This window comes from Leptidea sinapis, chromosome 44, assembly GCF_905404315.1.
Source record: "Leptidea sinapis chromosome 44, ilLepSina1.1, whole genome shotgun sequence".
NCBI lineage: Eukaryota > Metazoa > Arthropoda > Insecta > Lepidoptera > Pieridae > Leptidea > Leptidea sinapis.
Window position 1 is genome coordinate 8,524,878 of NC_066308.1, and position 15,445 is coordinate 8,540,322.

At 34.8% G+C, this 15,445-nt stretch overlaps 1 protein-coding gene across 2 annotated transcripts; it reads right to left on the reverse strand.

The window, feature by feature from the left end:
- Nucleotides 1-6,848: 6,848 nt before the first annotated feature.
- LOC126977161 (uncharacterized) lies at nucleotides 6,849-13,895 on the reverse strand. Of its 2 annotated transcripts, none has more exons than XM_050825851.1 (5): nucleotides 13,562-13,895; nucleotides 12,679-12,855; nucleotides 10,828-11,146; nucleotides 8,015-8,276; nucleotides 6,849-7,182 (listed from the first exon to the last, which is right to left on the reverse strand). In XM_050825851.1, exons 1-5 carry the CDS (start codon nucleotides 13,673-13,675, stop codon nucleotides 6,906-6,908), a joined length of 1,149 nt encoding a protein of 382 aa, XP_050681808.1. In that variant the 5' UTR covers nucleotides 13,676-13,895; the 3' UTR covers nucleotides 6,849-6,905. The 2 variants fall into 2 exon arrangements, with proteins under 2 accessions (XP_050681808.1, XP_050681809.1); XM_050825852.1 differs by having other exon boundaries at nucleotides 12,679-12,845; nucleotides 13,562-13,894.
- Nucleotides 13,896-15,445: the final 1,550 nt, after the last annotated feature.

The following is a 15,445-nucleotide window of genomic DNA, read 5'->3' on the forward strand; positions in this document are numbered from 1 at the left end:
ATCCAATTGTCTATCCAGGAGGCCGTCAAGTACCTTGGCTGTTATGGTAGCTAATGAAATCGGCCTATAGTTTTTGACATCTGTAACGTCTCCCGTTCTGTCCTTCACAACTGGCACCACCACATTCCTCATCAATTCATCTGGTAAGTATGAATGGACCATGCATATGTTATACAGCAGACATAAAACTCTAGGCAAGTGCTCACCTGCATACTGAAGATGCTCAACGCTCAACCCATCATGTCCTGGCGATTTTCCACGAGTCATATACTTAACGATATTTTCGACCTCTTCAGTTTTAAAAAAGGCCAAGGTGTGATTAGGTGCAGCATTGAGCCCCTCCACTGTATGCTCACTTACATAATCGTTCGTCACAGGCAGCGATTGTACCCTAAAATGATTCATAAACAAATTGGCTATGTCCTTGGTGTCACTAACGCCATTGACACACACCGGCAGGCTGTGCTTAGGTGTTAAGCTTTTGGTGCACTTCCAAAATTCTTAAGACTTTTTAATTTTATGATTTTTAACAATTATATCCATTTTAATTTAATCTTGGTGTTTAATACACCATTTCAATTTAGATTTAAATATTTTCCTGCTTTTGACCATAAAAATCATAATATTGACCCACGATGGGCTTGCCAAAATAGACCCATAGTTGAAAACAACGCTTAGCCTCCCTGTGCGCCTCGCCAACGTGTCGATTCCAACCTGCCACTATTTTATTTTTATTTTTACATTTTCTTTCCATATGAGTAGCAATCGCAGCCTGTGACAATGTATTTACTATTCTTAGGTACATATGGTCAATAAGTAGCCTATGATCAACACACTGACAAATCTTATTAGCACATTCTATCATTTCACGAGGTAAATCTATATCACGTAACTCATCATTACAAATTTGAGTGTACTTCTCTACTTGAGTTAAGTCCCTACACCCCCATATAACCTTATTCATATCTTTTTCTCCACGCGATGTCAGCCTTGAGTATCGATTAGCACCAAAATTACAATTAATAACAAGTGGAAAATGGTCAGGAGTACACACCATATTCCACATAAATGTCCAGAATAGTTTTACTAGCCGCACCTGTAACTAAACAATGGTCTAACCACCGCCTACAGTTGTAATGAGCTTCACTTATGAACGTAAATATTTCTGAGTTAATACCTAGCAGCTCAACATCCGTACATATCAATCTTTGCTCAGCACAAAACGATAAAAGTTCTTTACCGAAACTCCCAGTCGGGTGGGCATTAAAGTCTCCAAGTACAAAACCATGTTTCGCGCCTTCATTCTCAATAATAGCACTTAACTCACCCAAACACTCAGTAAATATAACTAAGTTATCCAAACAATCCGTAGGCATGTACACACTGCACAATACATTGTCGCAACCATTCTTTGATATTTTTATCGCAGCTATACGATCATTATTGGATTCAATAATACACACGTTATCGAACACTGATTTACGCCACAGAACCCCAAATCAAATCAAATCATCTTTATTTGCAAGATAAGGTAATAATATGTTGTTGGCTTATAATTAACAAGTGCTCTTATCCTAACCCACAAGGCATGCAAACTCATAGAGGAATACATAGTTCACGTTTTAATTTCTGTAACAATTATAATATATTGTACTATACTAAAAAAAGATATACATCCCAAGCAAACTTAGATTAACATCAATCATACAATATTTATTATTTCATAGACTTATTAAGTTTAATTTATAATATAATGTCATTAGCTATATAATGATATTGAGTTCAGTCGAAGTTAATTTTTATTATTTACTATTTTATCGTCAAGAAAATCTTTTAATGAGTAGTATGCTTTTTTTATTAAGTAAGATTTGAGATACTTTTTAAAGTAGAATATATTTTCGCGCTTAATATTGTCAGGTAATTTATTGCAAATTGTTGGTCCCATGCAAAAGATGCTGTTTCGATACAACTCTGTTCTGGACTTCAAAGGTCGTAATTTGTTGTCGTTTCGTTTCGAAATTAGCGTTTCATATTTATTGATATTATTCTTCACTATAACTGCTACTTCATAAATATATATTGATGGCATGCTAAGAATATTTAATTTAATAAAGTGAGGTTTACATGATTCGGTTGCTTTTAGTGAGCAGACAGATCTGATACATTTCTTTTGAGCTTTGAATACTTCATAAATCCCTGGAGTATTACCCCAGAATAGTATCCCATATCTCAGAGTGCTGTCTACATGCGCATGATATGCTGCTTACACCGCAGTCATATCAACTACTTTCTTCAGCATATGTAGAGCAAATGAGAACCTATTTAGTTTTTTAATGACATAATCAATGTGTGTTCTCCATGACAGATTGTGGTCAAGACAAATGCCCAAGAATTTTGTGGACTTCTCTTCATTAATCGCATTACCGTCATAATTTATATTTAATCCATAAGATTGTGTGTTTTTGTAAGCAAATTTCGTCATGCATGTTTTATTTAGATTGATTTTTAGATTATTATAATTTAACCACTCTATTAGTTCGTTAAGCGAATTGTTTATGTAATTTTCATATGTTAATGGATTGTTGTCAATAAATATGGCAGTACTATCGTCTTTGGTATCGTCTCTGCAAATAGGCCATTGGATCCTTAATAGTTTGAGGAAGGTCATTTATATAAATAAGAAAAAGCAGTGGTCCTAGAATACTGCCTTGGGGCACGCCAAATGTTGTTTTCCGGGGGTCTGAAAAATATTTCATTCTGGTTTTAGTTATAAGATTTATTTTAGTTATTTCTGTTGATTGTTGTCTACCAGATAACTATGATTTAATTAAATTAAGAGCATTGTTTCTTATGCCATACCTTTCTAATTTATTGGTCAGTATTAAATGGTCGACATAGTCAAAAGCTCTGGTCATGTATATTGCTGTCACTCGTTTTTTATTTTCTAAACTAGTCATTACCGTTTCCAAAAAGTTATAAATTGCTTCATGCCCAACGCCACCATGCGGCCGGCCGCGTAGTACACACGATGTGATATCTACAGCTGATTTTCCATGATACTCGAAGTCGTTATGTATCCTGACCCAAGAAAGAGATATCGAAGGGCATCAACCAAGTCTCCTGCAGTGCTATAATATCGACTTCATGGCAGAGTTGTCTTATTTCATGGACAGAAGTCTTGACATTTTTACAATTATAACTAATAATCTTATTTACGTAATTCGTACTAGCCATTTAACTTTGTAAAGGAACCGATTTCGCAGCTGTACTGCGTCTAAAATATATAAAATTACGGAAAGAAATCCCCACCGGCCATAATGAATCATTTAGGTACATATTCCGTTTTGCATTTAGACACCCATAATTTATATGAATTATAGCCTTTATCCATCTTCATATCTATTTTTTGTAATTGAACTAATTCCTGCGTATTTGTGTATATGTAGTCTATAATATCTTTTTCAGTGGTACCTTTATGCACATTCGATATAAACAGTGGTACCTTAGTCTCAGCTGCCCTAAACTTGAAATGCTGCTCACTAGGGGCCTTTCCAGTCTTACCTTCAAAGCGGTTCCTATACCTTCGTCGTCTCACTTCCGTCCACTCCTCCGATGGCTCCCTCTGTTTCCAGTCTCCCCCCTTGGGAACCACGTCAGCCATAGTAGCCTCGTGACACACGGGACTTCGTTTCGGGACTGGCCAAAAAGGCTGACGGTCAGTTGGCGCATCCTCACGCATCTATTGTGATGAAATCGTGGCACTGCCGTTATCCCGTTGTGGACGAGTAGTATTCTTAGTATTCACCATGTATAGCAGCCCTTCTGGCCCACTATCCCAACATGTGGAGACGTTCGCGTTCGATGCTCCTCTTCTTATATTTACATTCTTAAAGCAACTAGCCAGTGGCAGCAGAGGTGACTGGTCACTCGATGATCTCTGACATCTGGGTGACGCCATACCGACGTTTTGCTCCTCAAGCATTTGTTTTGTAACGTAGTTAGATTTGATAAACCTAATCTCCTCCTGCAGAATGATCAGATCCTTTAACACCCGGGTCACATCAATGTGGTCAAATGTAACGGGTGGTAGTTTATGCAGCTCCCGGGCCTCGAAAATAGGAAAACTTTCCGCATCCGTCTCCTTAAACAAACAAATAATGTCTTCCAATTTCCTTTGTGCCTTTCCATCCTTCTTTCGCGAGATATTTCGTTTTTTTGTCGTTACTGAGTCATACAACAACACCTTTGCCTTTGATATTTCTTCCTGCGTAAATGCCGTTATGCACAATCGAATCAAACATTCATTATCCAATAACCGTAGTTTTCCTTGTATGTAACATAAAATCTCATTTATTATGACCCGACAGCCACAAGTAATTAAATTTGAAGCCATATTTCAATCCGTTAACTATTCTCACTCACGCTTACTCCCTGCCGCTTCACGCTTATTATGCCGGACATGTATTTATAAAATCCAACAAGGGAATCTCTTCACTTGTTGGAAGTCAAGACATCAAAACGGATATGTAGCAGTATTCGTGTGTATGGTAACATTGAAAGAGATGCAAGATACTTTGTTGGTTAGATTAACAAATATTTACCACGGACAGTTAAGTCTACATCTTCTCACGCCTGAGCAGCTTAAAAGTGAGTTAAATAACATTACTGGAAAGATTTCCAAGGGCTTATCGGGTACCCTTTGATAGTATTGATTTACCCAATTTAGAAATTATCTCTCATTTGAAACAAAAATACCTCTAGTTCGCCGAGATACATACGAAATACATAAAATAATTTTCGTACCACAGGTATGTAAAAGCGGCCACGTGCGAGTCGCACTCGCCCATGAGGGGTTCCGTAGCAGCAAGTAACATAATATAAATGTTCTTGTAGTTCGTTGTAACGATTTATGACGTATTAAAAAACTACTTGCTTGATCTCGTTCAAACCAATTTTCGGTGGAAGTTTGCATGTTAATGTAAGTACATCATATTTTTTTTTAGTTTTATCATACTCTTATTTTAGAAGTTACAGGGGGGAGGGGGGATACATTTTACCACTTCGGAAGTGTCTCTCGCACATTGTAAAAAATGATACTAGAAGCCACAATATCATTTTTGAACACCTATCTACACGTGTGGGTTTTGATGAAAAAAAAATTGAGTTTCAGTTCTAAGTATGGAGAACCCTCAAATTTTATTGTTTTTTTTTGTGTGAATATCTTAATGCGGTTCAAAGAATACATCTACTTACCTAGTTTCAACAGTATAGTTCTTATAGTTTCAGAAAAAATTGACAGACGGACACACAGATATGACGAATCCATAAGGGTTCCGTTTTTTGCCATTTGGAACGCATACGGAACTAAAATAGCATAACATAATAATTCATATCAGACCCGTTCAAGTTACCTAGCTATCAATTTAAAGAAAGACGCTTTAATGCCGATGACAGAAGGCGTGATCTAAAATCGTGTCTGCAGAAAGATTCTGACTCTATTTTATGCTCAAAAATGTCACCAATTTATCAAAAGGACAATGAAATGAATGAAATAAATCTAGTCACTAGCAAGTGTAACACATATCAAGAAACTTGCAAGATGAAGTGGTACGATTTAAACCAAATTATTACCAATTTTTATTTTTGTTGATCAGATGTCACCGCTGCAGTTATCAAATGCCGGACATTATTGAAGAAGTCAAGAATGTATTACCAAGTTCAAGGATTTTACGGTATTCACTTACAAGCAAGTGTGAGTTATTTGAAAATCATGGCAAACCTCAGGTAACTAAACTTTCTCCAATCAATCATCTCATAAACATATCGATACCCATACCACAGACAAACCATCAAATGGTTTTGTGGGACCATTATTTTGTTTAGTTATTGTAATATCAAAGCTGTAATAAATAAATAAAATATACCGCACACTGGTATCTCTAATAACTCTAAAGATTATATTCTCAGCTCACATGGAAAACAGCTGATTCAGATTCAAGGAAGGTTAGACGAGATGTAAAAGAATGTGCCGTCGTACTACAGCGTCAACAGTTAAATTCATCATCATTATACGGTAACGTACATCATCGTCGGCTTCATCACAACAGCAGCAGCTCTGTCGGTGGTACAGAGACTACGGCAGAGATCTCCGGCAGCAGCTCTGTCGGTGGTACAGAGACTACGGCAGAGATCTCCGGCAGCAGCTCTGTCGGTGGTACAGAGACTACGGCAGAGATCTCCGGCAGCAGCTCTGTCGGTGGTACAGAGACTACGGCAGAGATCTCCGGCAGCAGCTCTGTCGGTGGTACAGAGACTACGGCAGAGATCTCCGGCAGCAGCTCTGTCGGTGGTACAGAGACTACGGCAGAGATCTCCGGCAGCAGCGATGGAGGCGTGGCCGCTCGCTTCTCCAGGTGTTAGTGACAATGTTCAGTGATGTGCGTTTCGAAAGTTACCCTAATATCACCTCTTGGTTTTTTTCTTCTTTTACTTTATTTCTTTTACTGGTACCTACAAAACTCTTCAAATGCAATTCCAAATCGCTTTTTTTTATTTATTTATACTATTAATCATTTACAGAAATAATACTAAATTAACAGTCCCGCAAAACTGTTTGGACAGTTTGTCTGCAGGATCAAGTCTCTTGTAATACATTAATGCTTATTAGAACATTGAATTTATACAAGTAATTAACAAATATTGATAAAAATATAATAAAAAATCTAATTTTAAGGCAGTGTTCACAATAAATATTGCTTAAGTTTTAAATTTTCTATTACTGGTTTCTACTCGGATGGATCATGATTGTGCATTAATTCATTAAACCAGCTAAGAGTAAAACAATGGAACAGATGTTATCACAAGTTTTATTTACATGACATTAAACAAATACTATGAACCATTTTCTAGTATTCATCGTTATATCTTTTAACTTCCAACATTCCTTCATCATTCATAATCAGTGTTTTAAGTCTTTTATCACTTAATCTTCTATTTTGTTTTAAATACCTTAATCCACACTGTATCACATCACAAAGTGGCATCTTAAGGTAATTTTTAATTTTACTACAAACACCCGCACTAATCTTGTATAAAAAATGACTAGTCATTCCATCAGGGAAATGATGAAGTAACTCCTTCCAGCGTATATCAGGCCATACTTTGTATGGGTATGCGTTTAATCTGTAACCAAATTTTTATATCATAAAAATGCAACAGGGTAAACACGTCATATTGTTATCAAATTGTATTTAAGCCTTACCACTACGAATTCCAAATTTGAATGCAAATCAACAAGATTATGATAAAATTTGTGATATAATTTCATTTAATAAAAGCTAAGGTCATTTATACGTCTAGACAGACTGAAAACATTGAAAAAAAGAAGTGACAGCGTGAGGTTGAAGGCTAACCTCTATTTTGAGCTATGCATGAACACTAACACAAAGTGACATACGAATCGCGAGCGTAAGACTTAGCTTGTCACTCCAACGTGAACGTCACGCCAACTCTCACTTCCGTACATTAACGTGGCACTCCATTATGGACAGTCATTCGCGGCTCGTTTGGCACAGTCTGGCCGTTCATAAAGGCATGCTCTAAGATTGGAGACGTCAATTGCTGGATGATATTATCTACGTCGAAGTACCTTAGTCGCCTTTTACGACGCCTGGCTATTATATTCCGCCGGATACCCCACAGCAAAGTAAATTTATCAATATGGTCATTTTAGTAAAATAACATAATACAATAAACAGTCCTAAAACTGAAAAAAAAACAAAAAAAAAATGTAATATTAAAGAAAATAACCGCCTCGAACACTAGATTAACACGCAAATAGAGCAGCCTCTATAATATAATAGATCCCATAAATTACGCGCTAGGCGTGTGGCCGCACGAGTGGTATGACATTTGCGAAATGCCGCAAAGCTTTGATTTCCCTTTCTGAGGTTATCAGTGAGTGTGATAAAAGACGCAAACTAGATTTTTTTAGTCAGATAATTAGTATACTTACAATTTTAAAACTTTTCTTCTTAACTTTTTTATTTTGATATCTTGTTTAAGAAATAACTGCACATGAAGTTTGTAATACCAGAAGCTTTGTAAGGATGGTACTTTAAGGTCTGTATCATCACTTACTTTTTTCCAAACTTCTATTGGAAAAGTTTTGTCCTTCAAGTGTTCTATGCTATATCCGGAATGTTTCATCAATGATCTCAATACTTTTGATGCAAGGCTTAGAGTCCACTTTGTTGCTTTCTGTTTTTCTTGATATGCTAAAATCACAATACTATGTAGCATTTATAATATGTATTGTAAGGGAAAAGAAATTAAACTATCAATTTACACTTTATAATATATCTTATATCTTTAAACGAGCAATTCTTGTATATATATATAATGTGAATCTCGGAAACGGCTCCAACGATTTTCATAAAATTAAGTATGCAGGGGATTTCGGGGGTGATAAATCGATCTAGCTAGGTTTCAATTTAAAAAAAATGGTTTTATCCGTGTTTGAATGAGAAACAGGTACAATAACATTAGAATACAAAGGTAAATTTCGCCACTATATACAAGACTATTATAGCTCAGATGGGACATTGGGTGATCCGGAAAGCAGAACACCCCGGTTCGAATCCAGATGTCCTATTAGTTTTTTTTTTGTTCAAGTTTTGTACATTCTTAAAAATCCGAGCAAGGCTCGGTCGTCCGGATATTAATATTTAAGTGTGTAATTTCACATTCCAGTGAACTTAAAAGAACAACAAATACGCCTTTAAAGTTTAACATCAACAGTAAGTACCCTTAAAATTTACTTATTTCAGAGAAACCTTCTGAAAATTGTGTTTTAAAATATTACGCTCAAATATCACAAGAATTCAATTGGCTTCATATAGAAGTTTAACTTTTCACAGCTTCAACAGACCGGCTTGTCGTACGAAGGTGGAATTCGGCGGCAGGAATCAGGCGAAACAGCTCTTTGGAACACTCCTTGTGATAAATGCGGTTGAAGACACACAATGAAGCGACATCTCTACGCAACCACAAGTGATCCAGCAGTTCACAGAGTACCGGGTACTGGTAATTCGAGCTGCTCTGTGTTGCACGCGGTCAAGTGGACCAAGCTGATACTGGGGTGCGCCATACCAGAGATGACAGCAATACTCCATATATGGCCGGACCTGCACTTTGTAAAGCGCTAGAATGTGGGACGCGACCCTCAAAATCTACACGGAGCCATAGAATAGAAAGGTACCTACCCTCAAAATGGACATGGGCTCCGGTCCTCGACACTAACCTATGCGAAACATAGCGGCATAAGGCCGCTACTTCACGGCGGTATTCTGTGCGAGTGTGGTAATTAAGCCGGACTAGTTTTGCCCGATAGTGCTGACGTCATAAGACAGCAGCGTGACTCTCCCACTTCGAAAAAGCCTTTAGTCGCCTCTTACGACACCTTTGGGCCTGGGACTCTCATATTCTTTTTACGGCCCAGGGAAGCACAGGCCATAGAGATATTGCCGCTCTTTCAGAGTTGTACAAGAAATTGTGTCTATTATTGCTAAACGCGTCAAAATAAAAATATTGCAATTGAATTCTTTGTATTATTTTTACTATAGTGCACTCGTTATAATATTATGATAGATTTCTATCAAAAATATATTAATTTTACAATATAATGTTCCCGTTCTATGGTAAACTAAAAAGCCAAATAAATACTTATATATTTTGTCTCGAAAATCCGTTAAGGATTTGTTTAATTGTTATTTGTTACTGAACCATTGTAATAAAAGTGTGTAAGTATAAATAAAACGAGACTGTTGGAACTTTCTGGAATTAATATGTCTGTTTAATTAATAACATATATGCTCACAAATTGTGTGCATAAGTCTTACATTATTAGATATATATATAGATCTATCAATAATACATAATGGGATAGAAGTTTTAGTTTGTGTTATTGCCAATATTTCTAAAACTGCAATGATTTTAATATTTATGTACCTAATTTCTGAACAGTAGTACCAAATGGAATCTTTAATAAAACAAAAAATATTTAACAATAGTATTTACTCAATGGGTCACCAAGGGGCTGCTGAAAATCAGTGCTGTGTTGGTATTACCAACATAGCATGACACTGAGTCAGCTCCTTTTAATAAAATAACTGCTACACAGTACTTTTAAATTAAGATAATCCCCATAATATTATACATATACTTGTTTTTTTTTGTCATTTGTATAATTTTTATGTTATTAGTTCTTAATTTTTTTTTTACCTCTGTAAGTTCTTTTTTACTTTTATAATTCTGTGTGGTATGTGTTTGTTATTAATAAAGTTTTCATTCGTTCATATAGTACTAGAAGAGAAATATTTATAGTACCATCTTATATATAAAATTCTTGTGTCACAATGATTTTTACCAAATTTTATATGCATATTTAGTAGGTCTGAGAATCGGCTACTATCTATTTTTTATCCGCCTAAATGTTATGGGTGGATAATGGTCCACCCCTTATTTATTTTTCTATTTTTTCGGACGTAATTTTTGTTTTTATTTTTTTATGATACAGCATTAAAAAATACATACAACCCTAAATTGTCAACCCTCTACGATCAAGCCCTATTTTCGTATCGTTATTTTTATATTATTGTGTTCCATCCACAAATCCGCTATAGGGTTGCAAGATGGCAATGGATCAATACTTACAATAATTCTAGTATGATAAATTTGGTAGGTCTGAGAATCAGTTAACAATTACAATCGGTTAAGCAATACATTTGCTGGGTCAGCTAGCATTATCATAAAATTCATATTGCTCACCTCCATTCTTGGATATCTTTTTCTGGATGCCTCTCTTTTCTCTACTTAATACCATACTTGAATAGAGAACTGCATTTGGTGGATCATGGTATAGGCATGTTTCAATTACTTTTTCTTCTAGCTTAGAATAATAGCTGTTCTTGTGTAAGTTTCCGTAATTTGAAACAAAATAATGATATACTTGGTAGATATTTCTTTCTAAACCTTGAGCGAGAAATTCCATAACATATCTTCTCACATACTCTTCGGGTACATTCGATCGCTTCTTCCTGTTTCGCCATCTTGCAAGGCAAATTGGTGTGTTTGGTATCTCAAAAAGCTTTAAGAGGGAATTTAAAAATTTAACAAAAGATAAGAAATTTTTGTAACTATTAAATAGTATGAAGAAGCTACTAACATATAGGTTGTAAAGTTGGTGCGGGTTGGGGGATATAATCATCTTAATCTTCATTAATTTGTATTATTTTTATTTTAGTGGTTCAAGTTTATTATTGAGCCCCAACCAAAAACCAACCAAAAAGTAACATAACATAACAAAGGTATTAAAATAAGTAAATATTTCGTGTTACAATAGGATGGTAAGATACTAGCTAGATTTAAAACTCGGGAAGGAGAGAGACATTTGTTTTGAATTATGTAATACATTTATTTTGAAATATTTCTAGAAACATGTTGTAAAATCATATATATTGCCCAAAATAAGACTGGTCAGTGAAGTGGTGATCACACACCAGCAGTTGACCCATGTTTGTTTGTTTTCCTCTTCCATAAAAATAAATAAATAAAAAACAGCTACCGAACTAAAACAATACTCAAGAATCTGAACTAGAAGTAAAAAAATCTATCTGCCTAAAAATGAACATCAAAAACTAAAATCATGACTAACAGCTATAGAAAACCAATCAAAATAGAAATTTAATAGAATACATACAATAACAAGTGTACTAAGGAAAAGAGATTGATGGAAACAGTGATGACAATTAAGCTGACAGAAGAATCAATATATATCTTGGACAAAAAATTGGGCCCAGAAAGAGAAAGAAAAATTAGAGCTTGAAAATGTAAAAAAAATTATACTGGATAACTGCATACCCCAAGCCTAACATTTATTTTTTACTAGCTGACCCGGCAAACGTTGTTTTGCCATATAAAGTATAATTCATGCGATAGTTTTATAAGTAATAAAATATTGCCTATATTATAGCCTGTACATCATTTTGTTCTATTGTCAATAGTTTCTGCAGCGCACGCAAAAATAGGTTTTCGATTTTACACCTTGTGTTACAAAATAGCAATTTTACCACGGATCCCTAATTTTGAAAAAAAAAACATAAATGGACTACCCAACACTGAAAGAATCATTAAAATCGGACCAGTAGTACCAGAGATTAGCGTGTTCAAACAAACAAACTTAAACTAAAACAATATTTAGGAAAAGTTATAAATAAAACATTTTCTTGCCAACATGCTATGGAGAAAAGCATCTTGAAGCTCAGAATGGAAAAAAAGACAAGAAACATGGACATTCAAAGGAAAAAATGTTGATTGATGGTATAAAGGTATAAAGCACCAACGGAAAAGGTGCCAGACATTGGCAAAGTGGCCTGGATAAACAACAAGAGATAGAATCTGCTTAGAAGAAATTCTCAAGGCCAATATCAAAAAGAAATATAGGAAGACAAAAGAGAAGATCAACAAAAACCTTTGTGGGGATAGATTAGGAAAAATGGAAAGAGATACTAAGGCATTTGCCCTACAGGTACAACATAATTCAATTATAATTAATATAGTGAGATTTTATAAATGTGGAGAATATGAAGCTAAAAAATAAAAATAGTTTATTGAAAATACCTCAATAAATTTATTCCAATTTTGTTCAACTGTATCACATTCTTCTTTGGAAAATTTTCCAGTGCGAAAGTTTTCCTTATTTTCTAATGGAGGTAATTTTTTTGTGAGATGTCCAGTTCTTTGATACCATGGCTGCTCCCATGTTACTATCATATCTTCTTTGTGTTCTAAAAGCATCTAAAGTTTTATATTAGAAATATATTAGAAAGGATTATATTAGAATTCTCCTGTGATTCTGCTGGTGTTGCAAGAGAATGTGTGTGGCGGTGATCACATAACACCAGGTGACCTGTACACTTGTTTGTCCTCCTTTTCCATAAAAAAAAAGAATTATAATTATTGTAAACAAGCTAATAGATTCGAAAGGCACTGTCCTGTCCAAATAAATATATTATCTTAATTATAAATATGACAAGGCTAAATATAAGTTAAGCTACAAAAGTGTTTGCTCCTAAATTTTATAAGTAATCCAACATTAAAATGCATTTGTTTCCATTAAATCAAACTACCATGATTATATGAATTTCACATATTGTTTTGAAATTATTAAAAATAATAATTAAATTAAATTTACTTTAGGAAAATTGCAGAACTGACATGCGCTTATATCACAATAATCAATTTTATACAAAATTACTATTTATATTTTCAGCCGACGTTAGGGTTCTTTTAATTTTCTGTATTGTTAAACCCATTATTGTAGTGTTGAGGCAAACGAAACATTCATAACGGCCCATTCGACGGATTACAATAGATTATTTATACATTATGTTTGAAAATATTTATTCACTAATTCCCTAATTTTTGAATGTATCGATCTGGTTTCAAAAATATCTGCGAATTGCGGAATATTAACACAAACATCTCTATATTACTCAATTACCTGCATATAATCATCATCCTCTATTTGCATTTCACCTATTATATATAAAATCTCAGTAAACGCCACAGGATCGGACGGATCTAAATCTTGAAACTTTTCTAAACAAAACTCCATTTTATATTGGTTAATGATATTTTTTTGGAGTGGACTGTGCGAGGTGCTGGCTTTATAGTTCGCTCATCGCTGCCTTTTATGTTTTAAGAAATTTAAATGAGTATAAGGTTTTATTTTACAGTTTTACAACTTCTAATTTCTAACCCCAAAAATAAGCATGGCAATCAAAGAGGATGTAAATACTACGCAATAGAAAAATAGAAATAGTAGTCATTACAATATGGCCGATGGCGACGAAGTATAATCCGGCAATTTTGAAAGCGAACAGTAACTTAATCGTCCAAGTGGCATTGGTGGCACACCGCGCGTTACGATAGCTGTCAATCTATCAATGACTGCACGTTTCATACAATCGAGTGAATCGGAGAGTTTCGCGTTGCTTATGACAAAATATCACATACTTAACAGATGATTGGGAATGTAAATGAATTAAACAAAATCCAAAAACACTTAATGATAATTACATGTTTGGACCATAACATAACAAAAGACATGTAATATTACAAAAGTAATTTCATATATAAATCACTATTGCCTAAATATTATGTGAATACTACAGTCAGAACTCGATTAAAGATCAAGCAATATATAGTCTGCTTTTTATTTCTATTTACACGTATTTATTTTCTTTTTTAAATGTTTTAAAAACATTGTATTTTTTATTGAAATCGTCGATAAAGATGTGAGAGAAATTTTACAGCACACCGTCACGATTTTCGGTTACGTGCCATCTTGTTGTCCAATATGGCCGCCGCGCAAAATTATGATTTCAACAAAATGAATTTCGAATCCGAGTTTCTAGAGGGTGCAGAGTGAGAAAATTATTAGTGTGATTGATGTTTATTGTACATAATGACAATATAATATAATGACAAAATATTAGAAAAACTTAAAGTTAGAGTGCCGCCGGCAGCGATGGCATGCCCAAGCTACCAGTGGCAGGGCTGCAGATAAAGCTTTCACTGTGTGTCTCTGAGCCAACCGCTTAGCGAGAACGGCTTGAATCTTGATATATAGATCGAGACTATTTCCTGGACTTTGAGACCGTTCGCCGTAAGGACTCTCCGGACTATGATCGTCGAGTCAACGTCTCATATGTCAATTATCTTGTTAGCCAAGTTATTGTAAATGTCGTTTGGTGGTACACATCATTTATGGCTGACTTGTGCCTTCTGATGTTGATGGAAGTATCTTAAAATAAAATTCGAAGTAACTGCTGGAACTTAAAAATGCAGCAACTTAAAAAATGTAAATAAATAATGCCACCAAAAACACAACTTATAAAACAAGAAAAGTCTTGCAACCGCACCGTCGCGTCGTATGATCGTACCAAATCCGACCATTTGTTAAAGCTATAATACATGTGCCACCGCACCGTGGCGGCTTAATCTTTAGTGGTGGTGCTTATCAAAGGCAACGGTCGATCTTCAGGCGGCGTAGAGTGAAACATATTCTATCGATAATTAGCTTCCTTTAAAGGGAGTTGTAATCGATAAACAAAATGCTGTTTAAGTTTCATTTGAAATTGTTCTGTAATGATTATTGTAAAACCACTACTTATTTATTACTTGTTTCATAATATGATACCTACGTTATTTGAAAGCAACCTATCAAAAATCGGCCAAGTGTGAGTCGGACTCGCACATGAAGGGTTCCGTAGCAGCACGTAACATAATATAAAAGATCTTGTAGTTCGTTGTAACTATGATCGATGTCTTAATAATAGTGTATTTTTATTGTATATTAAGTTTATTAAAAAAAAATACTAAT